General features: G+C 37.4%; 2 protein-coding genes across 3 annotated transcripts; both read left to right on the top strand.

Moving 5' to 3' along the window:
- The first annotated feature begins 5,051 nt into the window (after window positions 1–5,051).
- LOC147850151 (transcription regulator NOT2/NOT3/NOT5 family protein) lies at window positions 5,052–13,810 on the top strand. The gene is made up of 16 exons (XM_087336232.1): window positions 5,052–5,176; window positions 5,275–5,406; window positions 5,901–6,017; window positions 6,997–7,059; window positions 8,123–8,212; window positions 8,396–8,542; window positions 8,615–8,731; window positions 9,163–9,667; window positions 9,753–9,853; window positions 9,937–10,092; window positions 10,671–10,878; window positions 11,043–11,107; window positions 12,079–12,345; window positions 12,652–12,771; window positions 13,178–13,359; window positions 13,444–13,810. The coding sequence occupies exons 1-16, from the start codon at window positions 5,084–5,086 to the stop codon at window positions 13,508–13,510; spliced, it is 2,430 nt and encodes an 809-aa protein (XP_087192358.1). The 5' UTR covers window positions 5,052–5,083; the 3' UTR covers window positions 13,511–13,810.
- Window positions 13,811–19,365: 5,555 nt separating this feature from the next.
- Window positions 19,366–21,655, top strand: LOC147850150 (E3 ubiquitin-protein ligase RING1-like). 2 transcript variants are annotated; one of them, XM_087336346.1, is made up of 2 exons: window positions 19,366–20,795; window positions 21,287–21,655. In XM_087336346.1, exon 1 carries the CDS (start codon window positions 19,444–19,446, stop codon window positions 20,767–20,769), a length of 1,326 nt encoding a protein of 441 aa, XP_087192472.1. In that variant the 5' UTR covers window positions 19,366–19,443; the 3' UTR covers window positions 20,770–20,795; window positions 21,287–21,655. The 2 variants fall into 2 exon arrangements, with proteins under 2 accessions (XP_087192472.1, XP_087192471.1); XM_087336345.1 differs by having other exon boundaries at window positions 19,369–20,795; window positions 21,264–21,655.
- The last annotated feature ends 820 nt before the right edge of the window (window positions 21,656–22,475 follow it).

Raw genomic sequence — 22,475 nt, 5'->3', positions numbered from 1 at the left:
GGTCTCTTTGCATTGATAACCGTGCATAAGTCTTGTTAATGTGTGCAGTAAAAGATAACAAATTATTAATTATCTATTACTTTATGTTATTCATACTTACTTTAGCCATTGTAAAAATGAAAGCAATTCTTGTTCTGCCTTTTCACAACCACATAGGGGCCCAAATCAATACTATAATTGGAAAAATCTCCAATTTCTTCATTCTTATCTTGAAAGTGGAAAATGTACCTAAAAATTTACTTTGTTTCCAAGTTTCCTGTTCTCTCTTGGGAGAGAGTATGTATGTAGGGAACCTAATTGATTTTCAGGTGAACTAGTAGGATATTATATTACATCAATTGTAATTCGACTTTGATAATTAATACATTATATTTGCAAAGATATATATTTAACATCCACAAAAGATCAATGTGTGTGTGGATGGCATCTCTCCAAAGAACTCCATCCTAATCATTGTTGGGAGAATGTTATGAATGAGAGAGTATGTGTTTGTGTGTTTGGATCACATCCCTATGGAGTGCTCCATCTTAATCATTAATAGGATAGTGTCAATGGCATCCTCTTAGGGAGCTCCACTTGTGAGTTAATGTAATGTAGTTAGATAGAGAGGAAGAATGATGAGATATGGTGTGGCCTCATTTCTAGAGTCACAACAAACATGATTACCAAAGCACATGGATTCATGGACTTGCGCTAATGGGTGGCTTACGCACAAGAATCCTCTTAGAATGAAAAACACGAATACTTGTAAAAGCCTAACAGGGTGTTGAATCTAGAGAGCAATAAACTCCTAAAGAATAGCGATAGATGAATGGGAATATGCATGTCTCACATTCCCAATGCCCTACATAATGACTACTTGATATTAAATGGTCTAACCACTCAATGCATTATGTGTAACACTAGGTAATGGTGTATAAAACTCAACATTTTTGTGAAAGAGAACGTAACCCGATACAACATTCAATGTATTATCTGTAGAACCAGCCAACTTAGCACATGACAATCACATCACATCAAGACAAGATAGGTTTGATATACAAGACCACCCTTGTAAAGAGAGAAGGTTGTTAGTAATACTAAGAGAGTGTACCATATGAGCTCATGTCCCAAAAAGTAGTACAGTGAGGGTTCACTTTGTTATGCTTAATGTAGTTACTACTCGCATAGTTGTTAAAAAACGTGTGTTCTATGTTTAGAATATGTTTCAAACAAAAGGCTTTTACATGCCCTTTATCATGCACACCGTTTCGGAGGTAGCATGAAAATTATCTATGGGTTCAACATTGGAACAACTTACATTTCACTCCTTCAACGCACTATATAACACTAGTGCCAATTCTCCAAGTGCTAACTCTTTCGATGATAACTCTCCTAATTATGAAACATCAATCCACATGACAATCAATACCTCTTTAGTAGCAAACACCTATGGCACTAGCCCCCCAACACATCACCATTGAAGTGTTCCTGATCATAATTGTGGTCATACAATTGAGCTAATTTTTTATGGGATAGCTAAGGACTTAGAGTAATCTTGGATTTTGGCAAGTTTTATCACGATGTTATTTGGCACCTAGATAGTGGGTGTTTGCATAATTTACACATGTTGACCTAAAATCAGAGATGGAGATTGTTTTTCTATTTGTGAGATATTGGGGATTGCATCATAATTGGAATATGCGCAACACTTTTGTATTCAACGGTAGACATGGAGTGAAAGCATATCTACAAAAATTGAAGGGAGTACTAATGTGACAATTTTCTTTATTGGAGCAAGTGGAAATTCTTTCTTCGGTGGAGTGTTCGTCTTGCCTTAAATAGGATATTATACTTGTACGTAAGTGGGGATACATTCTAGATCCTCTAGTACTAGGTATATTTAATATAAGACTTACTTCCTTGTACCTATATTATACTCACACACGTGTACCCTTGCACATGAGATGTATGTATATACCTCTTTGTGAGTATTTTTGTAACTTGATGCTTATTAATTAGATAAAGGTCTTTAGCTAGACTCTTTGTTAATCATCCCCCATTTATATTATTGTTCATAAGTGTATCTTCCTCTCACACACATACACACAAATCAAATAATCTTCCGCTACTTTATCAATACTCGCATAATTAGACCCTAATTAACCCTAGTTAATTACCTAATTATTAACATTTCTCGCAAGGTCAAATATGACATATAAGACCAAAAATATATCATTTCCACATAATACATGCGAAAGTGAGTAACAACTCTTCATGTTCAAGAACCTTACTGATGAATGTTGCAATCGAGGGTGCACACCGTGACTCTAAGAGAACTAGTAAAAATCTTTTGAATGAAGAAGGCCTTTTAAGGTGAGCTGAATCAATAGTTGTTATATTTCTTTATGAGTTGAATGTCTGTCTTTCACATTTGTGGGGACAATTTTTTTTTTCCTAAGTTTTCCTAGTGTATGACAATGATTACACCATTAAAACCTATAGTTGGTACTAAACATATGCTTGGCTCCTCCGACACTTGTGGTTGCACATGTTTGTCTTTGCCCTCTACGAGGATACTCCATTTGTCCTCCCTATAAATGCCTTCATCAACCACTTGCATTCATTTCCTCGGCAATGGAACCAACCACCATGAGCATGTAGATAACTCTGCCATGTAGTAGTACTTTACTTCCCTTTCTCCACTAGTGCAAAGTCCCACAAAACTTCAGGTAGACCCAACCCGTTCTATCGAGGAGTGGCCCACTTCTTGTTTGAATTCAGCTTTCTCCATCACAAGACCCTATACATGTCTAGAGTTTGAGTAGTTCCCAGCATTGTCGTCTACTGGAATTAAACATTAATACTTAGAGCAATATCTAGTTGATGCCATGTACATTGAAGTTCTTTTGGCTCACAAGGGGAAGCTCCAAACACATTGCTTCCATGGTGGTTCACTATTTCATTCTCGTTGGAGGACTCATCCCAATATTTGCAAATAGCAACCACATACCGCCATGAGCCCTAATGACCACCCTTGTTCCTACCATGGCTTGTTTGAACCCCTAATAAAAGCAACATGTCATAATGATGTCCATCATGAAGCTCAAAGGCCTACCCCCTACCTTGGTAGATATGAGCATTCCCTAACCAACGTCCTAGATGTTGTGACAATAGTGACCTATTGAGGTAATGATCAATAACTAGTATAAGGGGTCAATCAAGCATGCTAGAATTGGAGCGACAAGGGGAAATCCTTCACAACGGGCGAAAACCAGAATAGAGGAATGCAAAGTGGAGCTAGAGGGTCCGGGGGTCATAAAACTCTCCATGTTTCGAGAGTTGCAACAATGACGGTATCGTACGAATCAAGCATCGATTGACATTATGCTAACAACTACAATAAGGCAAGGCAGGGGATGAGGGCGTGATCGAGAGCGGTGGGACGTGATGTGACCGTCCATCAGTGAGTGGCTCCCGTAAGGCCATTGATCGAATTGTCGGGGTTCAAAACTGCGGACTGGTGGTGGTGGAAACTGGGCAAAGAGAGCGAGTACGACAAGCTCAGAAGGGAAGGGAATTTTGAGTTGTGGACATGAGAGGGGAGGGGGGTGAGGGTCATTTCTGGGAATTAGAGAAAAGTAATAGCCAAAATAAATGAGAATAATCTAAATTTAGCCCACTCCCCACACTGTACATATTTATACATATACATATGTACATATATAATCCATATATAAAAGCCATTATTTTTTTTCTTCACAGGCACACCGCAGCAGCTGCTACCCCCTTCTCCTGTTTTTCCTGTACAATTCTTCTTCTTCTTCTTCTTCTTCTTCCTGTTCTGATCTTCGTCATCAGTTGATCCATCCCCCCCGCCTCTCGCATCTTCAAATTAAATAGAACAAAAAGAAGAGGAGGAGGAGAACATAACTTCGTATTTATTCTCCAGGTATGCTCAGATCTGCTCCTGTTTTCTGCTACCTTTTTCTTCTTTTTCTTTTTCTTCTTCTTCCTCTTCTCTCTAAGTTCGTCCCATATCTCATTTCATCTGAAGACGAAAATAAAATGTTTCTTCATTCCTCTTCCCACAAAAGAAAAAAAACAGACGATGAATTTTTCATCAGACGAAATGATTTTCCTATTAAAAATGAAGAAAAGTTCTCTAATAATTTTTTTTTCTTTCTTCCTAAATTTATCTAATAAAAGGGCTTAAGAGAAAAAGAACTCGCTGATGTAATGTTTTTATTCAATTCTCTGATGATTTTTTTCTCTAAATTTCTCTGTTAAAAAGTGTTAAAAAAGTATGTGGCGTAACATTCATTTTCAATTCTCTGATGATTTTTTATATCTTTATAGAACTGCTATTTTGCTTGGAACTAGAAATCTAAACCCTAACCTTTTATATCCGGTGTCTTCTCAGAACTTGTAACTTGCTAACGGAAGTTTTTTTTTGTCAAGGTCGATTAAGATCAATGAGAAAATTCACTGTTTGGGAAAATTTCTCTCTCCTTCTCATGCATGAAAATATAAAAAATTATGACAAAATGCTGCATGCGTTATGGGAAATTCCTAATGAAACTGAATAAATATATTGTCATGCACAAGTAAGAAAAGTGGCAAGTTTGAGAAATACACAACGTTTAGAGGATTTCAGCACAGAAGGAAAATTTGACAAAATACCAGATGGTTTGTTTGAATTTCGTTAAAGAATTCCAATTAATTGTCCAAGTTCAATTAGGACCAGTGAAAAGTTTCCACTACCAAATGACCTATCCCCTAATTGGCAGACTTTCATTTCTATGATGAAATATAGTAAATTATGAGAAAATACCATACTTTATGGGTTTTAGTAGAAAATATCTTATATTTCTCTCAGAATATTGTCAAACGTTTAAGTCTAATTGTCCTAACACCGTATGTATGCATGAAAATGAGGAATGCATGAGAAAATACCACAAGAACAAAGGAATTTACTAGAAACCCTCATATATCTGTCAGATTTCGTCAAGTGATGAATGCATTTCCAAATTTCAAATGTGTGTGTATGTATGCACACATAATCTGAATAGGTACTTGAACAGATTATAAAGCTCAAAGCAGGATGGGTGCTACACGGAAATTGCAAGGGGAGATTGATAAAGTTTTGAAAAAGGTTCAAGAAGGAGTGGATGTGTTTGATAGCATTTGGAACAAGGTTTGACCATAAATAGTTCCTTTGTGATTATCTTTTGATTTCTGAGTAAAATGTTCTTTTTTGAGGTTATGAATAAACTGTTTGCTGTTGTAAATTAGGTGTATGATACAGAGAATGCAAATCAGAAGGAGAAATTTGAAGCAGATTTGAAGAAAGAAATAAAGAAGTTGCAAAGATACAGAGACCAAATCAAGACATGGCTCCAATCCTCGGAAATTAAAGATAAAAAGGTAGAGTGCTCAATTCTTATAAATAAAGTTTGTGATATGCTGATGTTGGAGGTCTTTTACTTCTTTTGAACTATGTTGAATGCTGGAAATTGTTTCGCTTGGGTAAAAGTATCTGAATCAGGAAAAAAAATAATTTTCATATCATTGACAAACATTAGCACAAATTAGATCCATCGATCTAGTACAATATAGGTAAAATATAGGCAATGTTTGATTATAAATGTGAAGTACGTATGGTTGGCATCTGCGGCAGATTTTATCGGTGTGTCTCAGACCTGTTCGAAGATGAAGATAGCCTTATTTAGAGTTTTGAAATTTAGACATTATTAAGCGCAATATATTAATCTCATAATTCTGGAGATTGTCTAAATCGGCAATCATCTTCAATCCTTGGTAACTTTGTAACTTTATGGAAATTATATAACTATCTATGAATCGAAAAACTTGATTGAACAGGTTTATTGGAAAAATAAGAAATGTTTCCTTTTGCCCAGGCTCTTCTTGATGCACGCAAACTTATTGAGAAGGAGATGGAACGTTTCAAAGTTTGTGAGAAAGAAACAAAAACAAAGGCATTCTCTAAGGAAGGCCTTGGGCAACAACCTAAAACTGTAAGCTTTTTTGTGGGTAATATGTTTTTATGGGTACAACTTGTTGCTCAAGTGTGAAATGTGATTGATAAACATTCATCAAATTATCAACCAAAAGTCTCAAGTCATGTTTGGGAGCTTGGACTTTTCTACAGATGTAGTCTGTTGCTTCTTAGAGTTGCAGCTATTGATGAAGAGTATGGATATTCTCTTCTTCAGTATGACATTCGTAGACAGAGGTTCTAAGTGAATTTCACTTGGTTTTCCTCATCACATCAATAATCACAATCCTTGACAAAGTACAGGAGAGAAAACAATATTGCAGGGATAACTTAGTTTAGGTTGTGGAAGTAGACTGATAAAGCAAGCTTATATCATTCAATGCTGGGGTCACTTTGAAGAATCTACTTTGACATGAAATTCACATCAAGACTGCCCTCTCTATAATATCGAATATTTATTCCACATACCCCTCCCACCAAATAAGAGGTGCAGTTAATTTCCATCATGTGTATATACATACAGATACACACACATGGTTTTCATCTAATCTTTTAGGTTATAACACCAACATTGAGATCAGAACTTATATATATATATATATATATATATATTTATATTTATATGCATGCATCTTCATAATTCCCATAATATATTGGCTGTGTTCATGCATGACTATATATGCCATTGCTTCTTTCAATTACCATCCTTGTATCTTAAGTGATCTTGATATAGATCAATAACATAAAAAAAAGGTATGATGATGCATGCATTATAGTCTCTATGTTTTTAGAATGCCGTGACAGCATTATTGTAGACATTTATGATTACATGGTCACATGAAAACAATATTGTCTGGTCTATTTGAAATATCGTTGGACTATAGAATTACATGTCTCAATCTGGATGGTCCACAAAGTCTAAGAGGTTGCCAAAACACATTAAAGTATTGTTATTTTGACATTGACATAGTAATTGTTTTCTTTCTACAATATATAAGCATGTTTTACAGGATCCAAGGGAGAAAGCCAAAAGTGAGTCAAGGGACTGGCTGAATAATATGGTATGTATTTATAAAACTTTAATTAGTATAAGATAAATTGATTGAGGCTGACTATTTGTGATTGTTTTTGTTTTGGAGAGATATTTGAACTGATTTAATCCGGTTTTAGCTCAGGCCATATTGTGTGGTGTGTGAGTGCAATGAGGTGTGCTAGTTCAAGGGTCAATTGTGTCTCCATATTTGCGGTGCCATCCGTAGTTTTGTGTAGCTACGGAGGACAATGGATTTCTTAAACTTAATGAAAAGATTGAGAACAATTAAATGCTTGAAGTTGAGGAGAGCAAATAGGTTTGCATAGCTATGGAGCATAAGAGATTGAGTAAAACTCAATGACAAGTTAAAAAAAAAATGAAATACCTGAGTATTAATCCAGGAGAACAATGAGATTATGGCCCCAAATGGTACACTTGAAATGGCAGGTCCTTATATAGGCTCAATGATCCACTTGCCTTTAATGGGAAGTTTTTGGAACTTATTTGGAACTTAATGGGGAAGTCCCTCTTTTATTTTCCCTTCTTTATTGTTAAGTCCCCTTTCCTATATCCTAGCCCTAGGAAACTAAAAAGTAGGGAGCTCATGTACTTGACCATGCATTCGTATATGTATTCGTTTGCATTCGAATGGAAAACCCCATGAATGCGAATATGTCAATCTATGTATGTAACAATGGGATGGTGATATCAATTATCTTTTGCTGGATATATTGGACAGTAGACACAGATTTCCATGTCACTTAAAACGAACCTGGATGACTTTTATGGATTGAATGATGAAACTGAAGAAAAACTTGTATCCACCATTATTTACTTATCCTAATGATTTCAGCTATGCAAATAATAATTTGAAATATTTGTTCATGCTGAAAGAGGTATCTTATTGGATAGAATGTAATATGGTTGTCAATGCACTGAGAAAGTTTTTAGATGTCTGAAACGATAATGTCATTTCATCTAGCTATTAAGTACAAGCTAAGCTTACACATTACCTACTCTATTAAATACGTTTTTTGATATTTACAGTGTACTTTATATGCTATAGATCTTATACACAAGATTTACTGCAGGTTAGTGAATTAGAATCGCAAATGGATTCCTTTGAAGCGGAAATTGAGCGATTGACAGTGAAAAAGAGCAGGAATTTGACCCCCCGATTGGTAAAGCTGTTTGAAGAATTAATAATTTTTAAATTAATTTAAGGCCATAAGTGGGCTCTGCATGTATGAGCAAAATATCCTAATATCGCTTATTTTACAAACAAAGGAATAACGGAGTTCCTACAGAAGATATTTATAGTATATAGCTATATTCTCTGTTAACAAATCATTATTGTACTAAAGGGACATTTAGAGGAGTCCATCAACCGTCACAAGGCACATATTGTGAAGCTAGAACAAATACTCAGACTCCTGGATAACGATGGAGTAAGCCCTGATCAGGTCAATGAAATCAAGTTTTTTATTGAAGACTATGTGGAGCGCAACCAGGTAAATATATGCCTAGCTTAGTATGTATATGCTTGCTAATGCATTATCTTATACTGGAAATTTCCTTCTTAGGATGATTTTGAAGAATTCTCAGAAGTGGATGAACTTTATAGCTCAATACCCATTGAGAAGATCGAGGCCCTAGAAATGGATGCAATAGCTACTGCCGCCTCAGCACTTATGGTAAAGGTAAACTATAATATTATTGTCTGCCTACGTACATGTGTGTTTCAATGTAAAGCATAACCATTATTGTTCATGGGCACTCAAGCTCGCTTCTTACCGATGGTTCATTGAATAATTATTGTTTTAGTATGCTGAAGGCTTCAGGTTTAGTTTGCCTTCAAACCAATAAATAATTATGCAGTTTTTGATCCAAATTCCAAACTGAGAAACAGTTATGGTAAAGATACCGAAAAGGTGCTTTACTAACTTCCATGTAGAACCTACCTTGTATCAGAACATACTGAAATGATCCTTTTAATTTGATGGATAATGGTGATTTATTTCCATTTGTGGAATATTCCTTCTTTCTTGTGTACATTCTTGTTCTGCTAGTATGAAATATCTCTCTCAACTCTCTGAGTTTGGACAATTGGTTTCTCTTAAAAATAATGTAGATTCCAAAGGACGTTTTAACAGTGGTGCCTGAGGAGAGTACCTTACAAACTAGTGTGGAAAGTGGAGCTAAAACACCACCTCTGCAAATACAGCAAGATGGAAATGCAATTGGTGTAACTGTATCTATCCCAATTGGAATTTCGGCTGTCTCTACGACAAATGGAGGCACTGGAATTAGTGTTGGTAGCCCTACTATATTAACATCTTCCAGGGTTGGTAAAAGTAACAATCCATCAGTTCCCTCATCCCCTGTTGCTTTCTCTAGTACTGTAAACGAGGAAGGTGGTGGAAGCTACTTTGGGCAGAATTCCAGTCTTTCAAGAGGTGTAGGACGAGGAGGATTACCGATAAGTGTGAACTCTGTGCCATCTTCACCTCTTGTTGCCACAGCCATGTCATCAAGCTCTAGTGCAGTTACTAGCAGTAGCCATGTCATAACCTCTTCCATTCAAGATTTGAGCAAGAGAAGTCCATTGCCATCTGAAGAAAGACTAACTACTGGAGGTTTGTGTGAACAATTTGAGCTGTAACAAACAAATGTTTGCAAAAGGACTCAAGACAGTAACTGAATTAATTTATTTTGTCACAGGATCTTCCACTGATGGGGGCATTATTGGAACTAGGCTGTTTACGTCACCGGGAGGACAATGGAGGTCCCCTTCAGCACTTCCATTTCAATCAACTGAAACTGTAAGAAAGCATTCTCTTCTTGAGGATAATGCTGAGAATTTAGCTAGCTGTATTGTTAACAATTTCCTTCTGATATATAATAGGGACAATTCATAGCAAGGGCAGAGATAGCACCAGATCAAAAGCAAAAATTTCTACAGCGTTTGCAGCAAGTCTCTCAGCAGCAACAGCAGAACAATCCTCTTTTAGCAAGTGCTCAACAGATATCTCATCTAGGAGCAACGAGTCAGAAACAACAGGTTATAAAATTGTTACCTAATTCGATATGTTCTCACCTTTCTTACCTATTATGTGCACACTTAGGAGTAATACAGACCTTTTCTTGTGAAGAACTTCAAATCTGATGCAAAACAGAGTTTCACAAGAAAAAATAACCTGTCCAAATTAATGAGGAAAACTAAAATTCGAAATTCAAATTTACAATGAAGGCCAGGGTAGGTTTCATAAACTGCAGCTTACAAGGGACTGAGGAAGATGATTATTAAGATTGCTTAAAGCTGTGGTTGATTGTGTGGGAAATTCAAACCTTTCCCTTTCCACATTAAGACTCGGTGGCTTGCACTTACGAGTGAATTGTCTTTGAACTGGTCTGCTGAGGCATTATAGGATGGTGCACTAGCTAAAACAAAAGGGCTGATTCATTTCTTTGAAAATTGAAGAATAAACAGGAGACTATTTTACTATTCAAATATGAGACATTGAACAATTATTTGGCTAGTAATGTGGTTAAATGCGCCAATGGTGTAAGACACGTTATTTTTGTTTATATTACATGAATTAATGGTAGTTGTATATGTGTTGTGGGTTCTTTTTCCAGTTAATACCAAATCAACATACTTCTCTTCAACCTTCACATGCTGGAGTCCTACAACAGCAACAGTCAGGATTAAATCTTGGAGTGCAACCTCAAGCTGCAAATTCACCCACAACACTGGTTCAGACAGGGTTGGAAGCACAGCAGCTGCCAGCAACTCAGGCAAGCCAGCAGATTCTACTACCGTCTGGAGTATCAGTAAAAGAAAATGGTATGGTTGATCATAGGATACAAATATGAGAGTTTGTGTCTCTTTTTCAGTAAAAAGAAAGGGTAGTAGTGAATCAGTAGGATTTAAATGTTAAAGATTCATGTATCCCTTATTGGCATTCCTTTTATTATTAATAGTTTCTTTATCTTCCTATTTGGCAACAGAAACCTCTGCAGATAGAATTGGAGAACTATCTCAGTCTGGCCTACAACACAAGTTATCTGATGATGTAATGATCTGAATCCTCTCCCTAAAAAGCACTAAATTTCTCATATTATTCAAGAGGTAATGAATGCAATGTTCAACCACATGTATAGGAATGATTTTTCCCCAGGTTTCTTCATAAAACTGAAGGATGAGGAATCCACATTGAAATTTATTGGTCAAAGTTTTGCAACAGCATTTCTAAGGTTTTATCACATATTTAGTCAACCTATGAACTTTCCTAGTATCAATGCTTTAGGTGATGAAGGAAACCATTGTATGCTTTTATATGTAGATATGAGATTTCAAGCTTCCATATTGAGCACCAAAAGCCAATTTTTTAATGCAAAGTGCTTAGCCTAGTGAGCTTTATAGGATGAAAGTATTGCGTACTAGAGACTTTACCTTACTTTCCTATTGATGGGCTTCTTAGATTATTACAACAAAAACACATTTTTTGATGCTATGCAAAAGGTAAAGTTTGGTTTTTTCTCTCGTCACTTACATCATGTAGGTGATGGAAATGGTAAGGGTGAGGATAAGTGTGATGAAGATGTTAGAGATGAGTATGGTGTTTAAATTGGTGAGGGTGATGATTTTAAGGTTAATAAGGGTGATATATATTGTTTGGTTGGCATGCCCATGGACTATTACTGCTAGAAAGGAACACAATGAGTTCTCTTAGATAGCAAAGAGTACAAATTGATATATTTTTAGATGAATTTGTTCAGTAACTCCATTCATTCATGGAATGTATGAATTAAGTGATAGTTACTTGTCTGATGGCTTGTATAATCACCATGGGTTTGTGTATACTCAGAGTCCTCAGGGAATGTTTTCAATAGTAGCCTGTTCTAGACTGTGTTTCCTTTATGGTTACTTGTCTGATGGTTGCATTGGCATTTGTTTGTGTATAATACTCATTGTCCTTAGGGAATGTTTCCAATAGTGGTATGATGTTCTAGACTGTATTTCCTTGTTTGTATTTGTTTACAGATGGGGGGATCAAGCAGCCTCCCAGAGATGAGCCGGTGGGCGAGTAGTAATGTTGAACCATCAAATCAGAGTATGCCATCAAGCCAAGTATCTGTTGCAGGGCCAGGTATCATTGGACGCAGAAGTACAGCTGACCTTGGAGCTATCGGGGACAACTTGATTAACACTGCAGCAAATGATCAGCTTTACAACTTGCAAATGCTTGATGCTGCATTTCATAAGATTCCTTTGCCAAAGGATTCTGAACAGTTACGAAGCTACACTCCGGTATGGAAATGTTATCTATATGTGTGCATTAGTTCTATTTATACAAAATTCGTAATATAAATCACAAGGGTTTATCTTGTAAGCACTCACCATAAGACACAAGTCACAAGATTTTTAGATATGTAATCAATCTTGTGATTGGTTCTCCTCTTGTAAACACTCACCATAAGACACAAGTCACAAGATTTTTAGATATGTAATCAATCTCGTGATTGGTTCTCCATTTTTTAATTAAATCTAATTATCCAACACGTACTAAAATGTTAGCAGAAATTAGAATATGTACTGAAAGTGTCCTGCATGCAGAGACATCCAGCTGTGACACCTTCAAGCTATCCTCAGGCACCTGCAGAGTTGATAGATAATCCAGTATTCTGGGAACGTCTCGGCACTGATGTCTTATTTTTTGCTTTTTACTATCAGCAGGTTAAACTTCTTGCTAAAGTAAAACCTTAACTGAATTGGAGTGACTTCATCACATCTGACTTTGCTAAATTTGATCAAATGGATTAATAGACATTCGAAAAGGAAGATTTTTGATTGTTTAATGTCGAAACTTATGAAAATCTGACATAAATTAACTTTCATTTAAATGAGAGATGATCAAAATTAATATAGGCCATCTTTCTGTGGAAAAGGATATTTGGTTTTTACTTGAAATTCCTCCAAACTAATGAAAATACATGTTTTGAGAGATTTATGGAATTTAGAGTGAATGAACCCACACAAATTATTATAAGCTAATGAGACATATCTTTAAAGAACATAGGAAATTTTGTAACATCCACACTACACCTGATTTTTTTGAGGGTTATTTCACTGTTGATTTCAGGGTACCTACCAGCAATATCTTGCAGCAAGGGAGCTGAAAAAACAGTCCTGGAGATACCACAAGAAATACAACACATGGTTTCAACGGCATGAGGAGCCAAAAGTGACCACTGATGAATTCGAGCAGGGAACATATGTGTATTTCGACTTCCACATTCTTCATGATGATTTTCAACAAGGATGGTATGTGATGTGAATGTGAAGCAAAAGAGAAATGAATTTTTATTTTGTTGCTTATCCATATTACAAGCTTTCTTTGCAATGTAGGTGCCAACGCATCAAAACAGAATTTACATTCGAGTATAGTTACCTAGAAGATGAGCTTGTGGTATAGTCTCTGCCCATATCATTTGTACGTAACTTTATCGAGTAGATGAGGAGGTTTCTAGCAATGTCAAAATGTGATTTAGACCTTTTTGGCCAAAGGGATGTGGACTACAGAAGAGCCTGTAAGGTGTAACCAAGGCTCTCCGTCAATCCTGTTAAGGTGAACATGACCACGCAATGCATACATCGTTTTTGTTTTTATTTGGATCACGTCTTTCCTTGCATTATAAGTTACGTGAGTCAGATTAAATATCTTGTCATATAAGCTTTATTTGCCAAATTATACTGAATCAAATTGTCTGGAAACGATATCAGGTTGCTAGTGGAATCTCTTGTGAAAAGTGTTGTGCCTAGTTGTTCTGAGTGGGAAGATCCTGAAACATTGAGTTCATAGTATTGTCAATCCTAGCAGATGGTAAGTTTCAACTGGTTGGTTTGCATTAGCTTAGATCCCACTGGTCTCAATTATGGACGCAACACATCATTTTTGGCCATTATTAGTTAGCATCATAGGATGAAACATTTCTTGCTTGTTTGATTCGAATACCATGTAGGAGAATATATAGTGCATGAAATCGAAATCAATTTGTGCATATACAAGCACCTTGATTATTGCAAGCCAAAGCACAATCTGGAAAGGTAAAGCATCAACATGTATGGAGCATTCAGCCATGGGTAGTCACTTGGAGAGAGAAAAATGTAAGGTCTTCAAGAAATTGATCAATCCTTATTTCACATATTATTGGCATAGGTTTTGTTGAGAACTCTCACACTACTTTCAGAAGCATTGATTGACCCCTAGAACCTTGTCAAAGAGAAATCAACAAATTATTTTTTATCTCTTTACCAAAGTACTCCTGAACTGATTTATACATTACCAAATTACTATTTCTCTCTTCTTTCTGTCTTGTCTCTCTTGTACTCTCTGTTTCCCGAAAGGTTCCTTCTCTCTCTCAATTCAGAGAGTGACTGTTGCTGCTGGGCCAAGCAGAAGAATGCTGACGATAACAGAGACTGACCAAGATATAAGGCACACGGACCATGCCATCAACATATCATGGAGATAATTGATTGCCATGTCTGGTTCTGCGATACCAACCAGCTTTGGATGATGTCCAGTCACTGCTACTCCACCCATACATATCGGTCCACTTCATGATTGTAAACCATCTCCAAAATGATTTCACATGTATGAAGATCATAATCGTGGAGCTAATAGGAAACATAGAACCTGTATTTTGTTTTTCCGTATGGATAACATGAATCCATATCTCATTTGTAATCGTGTATTTGGTCTCTAGTAGATGTTAATATATCTTTCTGTCTTTCTTTGTTGAAGGAATAGGTCTAAGCATATTTGATCATTCTACTCCATGACTCTACAAAGATCCTTCTCCAAAGAGACAGTGATATCTTTCATTCCAATCTCTTCATAGATTGAGCATTGTAATACATAATGCTCCTGTGATTCAACTTCCTGACTGCAAAGCTGGCAAATGCAATTGTTTTAAGCTATGTGTGTGTTTTCCAGTCTCCATCCTTAATTGTTGAGCTGATCTCCTTCCTGCTCTTTTCTGAAGGGCATGTAATAGATATGATTCTCTCCATATCCTTCGTTTGAATAAGTTAACATGCAAGGGAATGTAGACAAGGCTCTCCTGGTGCTTGCATTTCCCCTCTGCTCTGCATGCTTTGAAAGATCAGCCTCTATGACAATGCAATACAGTATCAATGTGAATGAATGATTGTTCTGTAACTATTGGGATCCATGTTGTCCCCTGTTGGGTATAGGTATAACAGTGTTCGTTCTTCTCATTTATAAAAACTTCAACCATGGCATGGTTAAAGAGGGGTGCATTAGAGGGAACACGCATCTCATGAGCATATATAGGATGCTCAGTCTGGATCCCTGACCTATCAATTACTCAATCACTTTGCTGTAATCTTTAAAAGATCATCGAGAGCATCTTTTGGTGAAGGTGGAGATAATGGGCCATGGTGCAGAAGTGTTACCAATGGGTGTTTTGGGACATGGTGAAGCTTCTATACAGACCCATGCCATGCGTGTAAATCCTCTATGGGGATGGGTATATGGGTTCTCTAAGGTGTTCCCCTGTCATAACAGAGCCCCTATCTTTTAAGAGAGCCTCTATCTTTCCCCATTCCTGTCATTTTCAATGTTTGGGATAATGCATCTACAGTAGTGCATATTGATGTGTTGTCTTCTGCAGTGAGTTTTGTTTATGTATGCTCTTGATATACCTCATCGTACTACGTATTCTAGCATTGCTTCCTGTTCATGTATGAATAATGTGGGAAACTCCTCAGGACTGCATAATTTGGCCTGGTTTAAAGCCGGAATGTGAGGGTCCCCATGGGAGTATTCAGATCCAAATTAGTCTAGATTTCAGACAACTCTTGTTTAAGCCCAAGAATGAGAAGCTCATATATGTATATGATCAGATCCAGCAGGACAAAGTGGCACCATAAATGATAAGGCCTTGTGTGGTGATCTAGAAGGTCCAATAAGGCAAGTGTATTTCTTCCTCCATTATTGAAAGAGCATTCTGAGTAGATAGAGATAAGATCCATTGCCACAGCTCTAGAGACTTGCATGAAACCCATATATGATATCTATCTTGGAGTGCTGGACAGGATGTGTAACACTGACAATCGAAGTCCTCGCATGACAAAGAGTTCTGCTATTGCAGGATTATGTAAGCAGTAGGGTGTCCTTTCTCCCCGGTATCCACAGCATATTACCCACGTGATGTGGGATCTACATAGACCCACATATATCAAACTCCTGCGATCACTTGAATCCTCTGTGTATTTCTCTGTTGAAAAGTATAGCCACCCCTGAGCCCCTCACCATGCTGACATTTAGTCTTTGGACACATGGATGCACTATCTGTGTCCATCCAATTGGGGATCCTCTCTCTGGGCGCTGATGTCTCTGTAATGGCATTCTCCAATTGTGGGAGTTCATAATGATGCATTGTAGCTCTGTATTGCAAATCTTATTCACGCTTCCTATCCACAATCTTTTGTTATACTGCAACTCTCCAAGTGATAGGAGAGCCTTAATAATGATCCACCTATCTTAGATGGCCTGCCTCTTTCATGAGGGCAAAATCATCAAGGACTATAGGGGTTACTTTATAGGCTCCTGCCAACCTCTTTGTATACTGCAAATTCCTACATGATAGGGCAGCCATAATAATGGTCCACCTATCTCTGTCAGAGGCCTGCCGCCCCTTGCATGCAGGTGACATCGTCTATAAATATATGGGTTACTTTATAGGCCCCTATGCGTAGTACCGTGCATGAGGTGACTTCATTTTGCCTGATTCTTAAGTTGCAGAATAAGAGTTGAATCATAAGTGGTATTTTGGTAATGTTGTGATTGGTGAACTTTCATTCAGGGATATTCTGTCAAATATTCATATATTAATGGTGGGTGATATCCTAATCCACAACTCTATTTTAATATAATTCATTTTCAGTTTTATTTATTCTGAAACTAGTTTTGATCTTATAATAATGCTTGTTGGGATCTCTTACAATAGTTTTTTACCGTCACATGCAATGATTGACCTCTATATGATCTTTTGAAACAAAATTCTGCAAGAAAGATCAATTTGTTGATGTTTTAACTGTAATTAGATATTCTGGCTTATAAGTGGGGTGTGATACAAATTCCCTGCAAAATATCATTGAAAACTCCATATTCTGGCTTATAACTGGGGTGTAATGAGTATGAAGATGCAAAGAAGCATAAAAAGGGTTAACCTGAAGCCCCATTAAGACTATGATTGGGTTATCCTAAACCGTAAACCCCAAAAGACCACAATTGCATTGTCAAATTCTATTCCTAAATTCTCTTAGAAGCAACAATTCAGATTGGTTAGTTGTAAAACATAACAAATAATAGATTGGTTTATTGTGTTCTCTTTTCTTGAAATGAGGCATGGGAATATGTTACCAAAAGTTGAGAGGTCTCTCATGTCATGGTGTAATGTGACAGCGTGACCAATAGTTGAAACGAGGGAACCTCCTATCTGTTATATTTCATCTTGTAATGTGCTCGTTTTGCACTGTCTATAATAACTCAACACAAAAACATTGCAATTTGTATAATAAACACATGCCATGCAAATGTTACAATGATTATAATCTGTTATATTTCATCTTGTAATATGCTCGTTTTGCACTGTCTATAATAACTCAACACAAAAACATTGCAATTTGTATAATAAACACATGCCATGCAAATGTTACAATGTTTATAAACAGTCCATTTATGCATAAGGTGCTCCAATCCATAATTGCTTCGCATGGATAACATGATTGTCTAGATTATTGTCATAAAGATAATATATTGGCTATTTTATTGGATGCATTTGCATTTATACATATTTCTATGCTCACAAAACTATGTGTGTCCTTTCGATGGGACAAGCATCCCATGATTAATGTAAACTTTCCTTACATCACAACCAAATTCAAGAATTTTGTATAATATTCCAAATGGCCAAAGGACGAGTTTGCACAAGGACAATGATAAGTGATAGTTTTGTAGAACTTCCTATAATGGCTATTGATAAATTTGGCTAGTAGTGCATTTATATTATGAAAAGACTTGTTCTAAATCACGTCGTCAACCTAGTCATTGTTTTGTACATTGTTGATTAGGAGTCTTTACGGATTCATGCTTGCCTCCTCAATTTTTGTCAACATGCATGAAATGCTATTGAGTAGATTGTCAACATTGCATTCCACTTGTATTACAAAGACACTACCAAGGCAAAGCAAATTGCACATAACGTAAAGTGCTAGTTGTATTATGTTAGGACCTTTTTTGGACATTGTAGATCGAGAAATGTAAAGTTTTTTCCCAAAATAATGTGTCGATTAAACATAGTAGTATTTTATGTTGTGGAGTGGAGAAAACAAGAGAAGGATACGACTTGAGGAGAATTAACCTACACTTAAGAGCAAAACATAAAGTATGGTTGCCTTGGATCAGAGAAAACAAGACAAGTATGTAACGGAAAGAGAACTAATGAACACTCAAGAGCAACACCTTAAATAAAGAGAATTAACGTACACTCAAGAATTAAGGCTATCTTTGTAGCTTGGAAGGGCCCTTCATTCAATGGTCATAATCTCACGAATGGCTATCTTTGTAGCTCATGGAAGGGCCCTATTTACCTAGTCAATCCCTATGTCAACCATTGGCCTTTGAATCCCTCAATTTTCGTAGATTAATGGAGTCAATTATGTGTAGGTTCATGTCTATCAAGACGTCCACATATTGGTGGGTGGGTCAATATCTTTTCGATTGATTGTGGGGAGCCTCTACTTACCATGGTTTGTTTTCATTCTTCGCCCACGAATTGAAGGACCAATCGGTGGCCATAAGTTATGTATGTACTCTGAAGCTTGTAGTAATGGGCACATGTGGGACCTAGATTTGACAATGAAGCTTGGTTGAACATGTGCACTCGGTGGTCCACACACGTTCTGATGAACACACACACACACACACACACTTGCACATGCCGTGTGATGGGAGGCATAAAGTCAATGTTTAGAGGCAGGAAAAACAGTATATACGGTATGAATGTATGCGTAGATAGACATGGGCTCCTTTGTTCTTTTATTATTTAGGTTTCAGATTGCGTTTAGCTTTTTGCTTTTTGCTTTTTAGTCTTTTTCTTCTTAGCTGAAGAGGAAGGAAGAGAGAAACTCTGAGAGAATCGAATCCCCTTTTCCCAGTCGCAGAGAGAGAGAGAGAGAGAGAGAGAGAGAGAGAGAGATTCGCCCACATCCCATTCTCACCTCTTTTTCTGTTTTCACGAAAGCGGGACCCCATCTTCGCCAAGCAGACCTCCCTCTCTCTGATCGATCAGGCAGGAAAGAAGCAAGCCTTCCGCTATGGCTACCTCTTCAGGTTTGCACCTATACCACTGTTACAGATGTGATAGGAATGTTCAGATATCGTCGCCACTATCGTCGTCCGGAGATCTTGTTTGCCCTACTTGTGGTGAAGGTTTTCTTGAGGAAGTGGTAGCAGAGAGAGAGAGAATGCCTAGCCTCTCTTTGACTCTACCTTTACCTCTAACGCTTGCTCCCACCATAGCTCGTCAAAACATTTCTGATAGGAGATATGGCCATAATACTATGGTGTCAGAAAGACCTTTAGCGATGATGACTGGCCAGAATAGATCTCCAGGTCCTCCTTTGCTAGATCTATTCTCGGCTGTGCTTCAACAAATGCAACAAAACAATCCACATCGGCCCACAAATCCGTGGTTTTTACTTCAAGAACACATGTCCAATAACCTACAAATAGGAGGAGGAGAAAACATAGACATTTTCTTGGAAAACGGTGGTGGATCTCGCCCATTGTTGCCAGGTCATATCGGTGACTATTTTGTTGGGCCTGGATTCGAGCAAATCATTCAATATCTCTCTGAAAATGACCTTAATCGTTATGGTTCCCGTCCAGCCTCTAAAGCTTCTGTTGAATCCATGCCATCTATTACTATCTCTGATGAAGAAATAGGCAAGGGTGATGGTTCGGATGTTGCTCATTGTGCAGTTTGCAAAGACGCATTTGAACTGGGTGCTCATGCTCGCCAGATGCCATGTTCACACCTGTATCATGCGGATTGCATCCTCCCTTGGCTCGCACAGCATAATTCATGTCCCGTGTGTCGGTATGAGATGCCCACTGACGAAGACCCCAGTCCCAGTAACATTCAGGATGAGGATGAGAATCACAATAACAATCAAAATCAAAATCACAATCATGGACGGCAAGGCCCTGGATCTGGTCCCGAGGTTTCTTTGCCTGATCTTGGCGGTGCAGGTGATTTTGCACATTGGGCAGGCTTGGGTCCAGGTGGTGGTGAGAGTTGGACAGAGACAACAGGTCAACAACTCGAGACTCAAGGGGGTGTTTCCATGGTTGGGGGAGGATCAAACTCTCTTCTTCCCCCTCGCGGAGGAAGGGGCAGTGCTCGGTTTCATATGAATACCCTTCCATGGTTTCGTACTGGCATGGCAGCCTCCCATTCAGCTGCATATGCTCAAATGGGCACCGCGAGCCAGGCAAATAGTACTGAGACTGTCTCAAGTGGTCCCGCCGGAGAAGGGTTCGATAGTCCTGGGCAAACATCTCAACCTCGTGCACAGGATGATGATACTGGTGATAGAGTAATGCTTGAAGCACGTAATGAAGGTCTGGATTTTCAGTGAAAGAGATAGATTTCTCTTATATAATTGTAAGTATATATTTTCTGTGATTCCCCCTTTCAAAAATAGGGAAAAATTATACCTTAAGGGATTCACCTATTCAGAAGGGAAGTTTTCCTGGGGCTCGCCGTTTGATGTTAGCTATCATTGTAATGCCAAAAAGCCTAATTTTACAGCTTTTTGAAGTTAGTCAGCTTTATGATGCTGAAAAGAAGAACCCCACAGCTTTCCATTGCCTTGTGAAACTACTTGACGTCATAAAACCCTGAGAAGTCAATAGTTGGGAGACCCGGATTTCACACCTTGGAGCTAGTTAACTTTATGAAACTGAAAGTGCTTCATACCTTCAGAACTAGGTTTTGGTTTTAACTTATGCAAGACTTACACATACATGACCATGAAAGGGAAAAAAGGAAGCAAGCTTACATTTGTTTTTTGGCACCTAACATGTAAAGCAAATCTTGTTGTGCTTTTCTTTTTGCTTTTATGATTTTTAGAGGTGCTGGAGTTTGTTCTTCAGGATGGATTCAAGGAGTGAAGAGCTTCCACCAGTGTTTATAAATTGAGGTTTTCTTGTGATAAGAACCATTGTTAAAGTAGTTCTGATGATGATGATGGTTTCTTTCCATGCTCTGGTTTGACTCAAAAGTGTCAATTGCAATGGAGATTCCGCCTCACAATCTCTGCATTTTGATAAAAATGTGATCATGTAAGATGAATCATACTGTTCATCTATATTAATATCTGTTTTTTTGAAAGAGCTCAGACTTGTTCCTGACAGAGGATCTTTCTTCATATGCATATGCATATTCATCGCAAAGTCAGACTAAAAATCATGTGTAATATTTCCTTCTATCACTGATGGTCTAATATTTAAATCTCTTGTCAATTTTTTTTGTTATGTTCTGTGTGTGTGTGTGTGTGTGTGCGCTCGCGCGTCTGTATTTATATGTATGCTATATGTTACATATACACCAACCTATACAAAAACACAAGCTGCCACAGAATTTATTTTTTTTGTTGACTGAATTTAGTGTTAGAGGAAAGCCCCATGGTATGGAAGGGCAAGTCATACAAGATTTAGTCAACATCTTGTGTCATTGACATTATTGAACTTGCAGTTGACATTGACCCTTCATATGCTAAGGTGTTTACAACATGATCAACAATCTTCTTTAATGAACCCATGAAGAGAAAGTGGTTGTGTGAAATGTAAAATATTTTGCATTGGTACATGTGGCATATGTTGGGCATTCATAATGTAGTTCTGAGTAAAATGTTTAATTCACCATGACTTTCTTCTTGCACTACAAATTCATTTGGCTTATTTTCTTTGTCTCAGGTAATCCATTCATGTATATGCAGATGTCATTTCCAGCCTTTATCACATCAATCATTTGAAAATGTCTCTTTTTGCATGATATCTGTTCCAGTTTCCTATAAATCATTTCATGAAAAAGAAAACCCACGAGGAGAATCTGCTTTATCGACTTCATAGGAAGTATAGGATGCAATGAAGAATTGAACCCATCACTTCTACTTCAGAGACAGAAGCAATAACTTGGTGTGAAAAAAGCTTTGTTCTCATAACCAAGCATTGAGCTTCCTTGTGAGCATTGTCAATTAACAAAAAGAGGATGACTCATACACTTGCCAGCAGGATATGGTAAACCAAAAATCATCCTTACAAGAGTAGAGATTAGATGACA

This window comes from Azolla caroliniana, unplaced genomic scaffold (genome assembly GCF_043228905.1).
Source record: "Azolla caroliniana isolate FFs.n. ecotype wild unplaced genomic scaffold, voAzoCaro1.0.p SCAF_21, whole genome shotgun sequence".
In the NCBI taxonomy this organism is placed as follows: Eukaryota; Viridiplantae; Streptophyta; class Polypodiopsida; order Salviniales; family Salviniaceae; genus Azolla; species Azolla caroliniana.
This window is presented reverse-complemented; position numbering and strand designations above follow the sequence as displayed.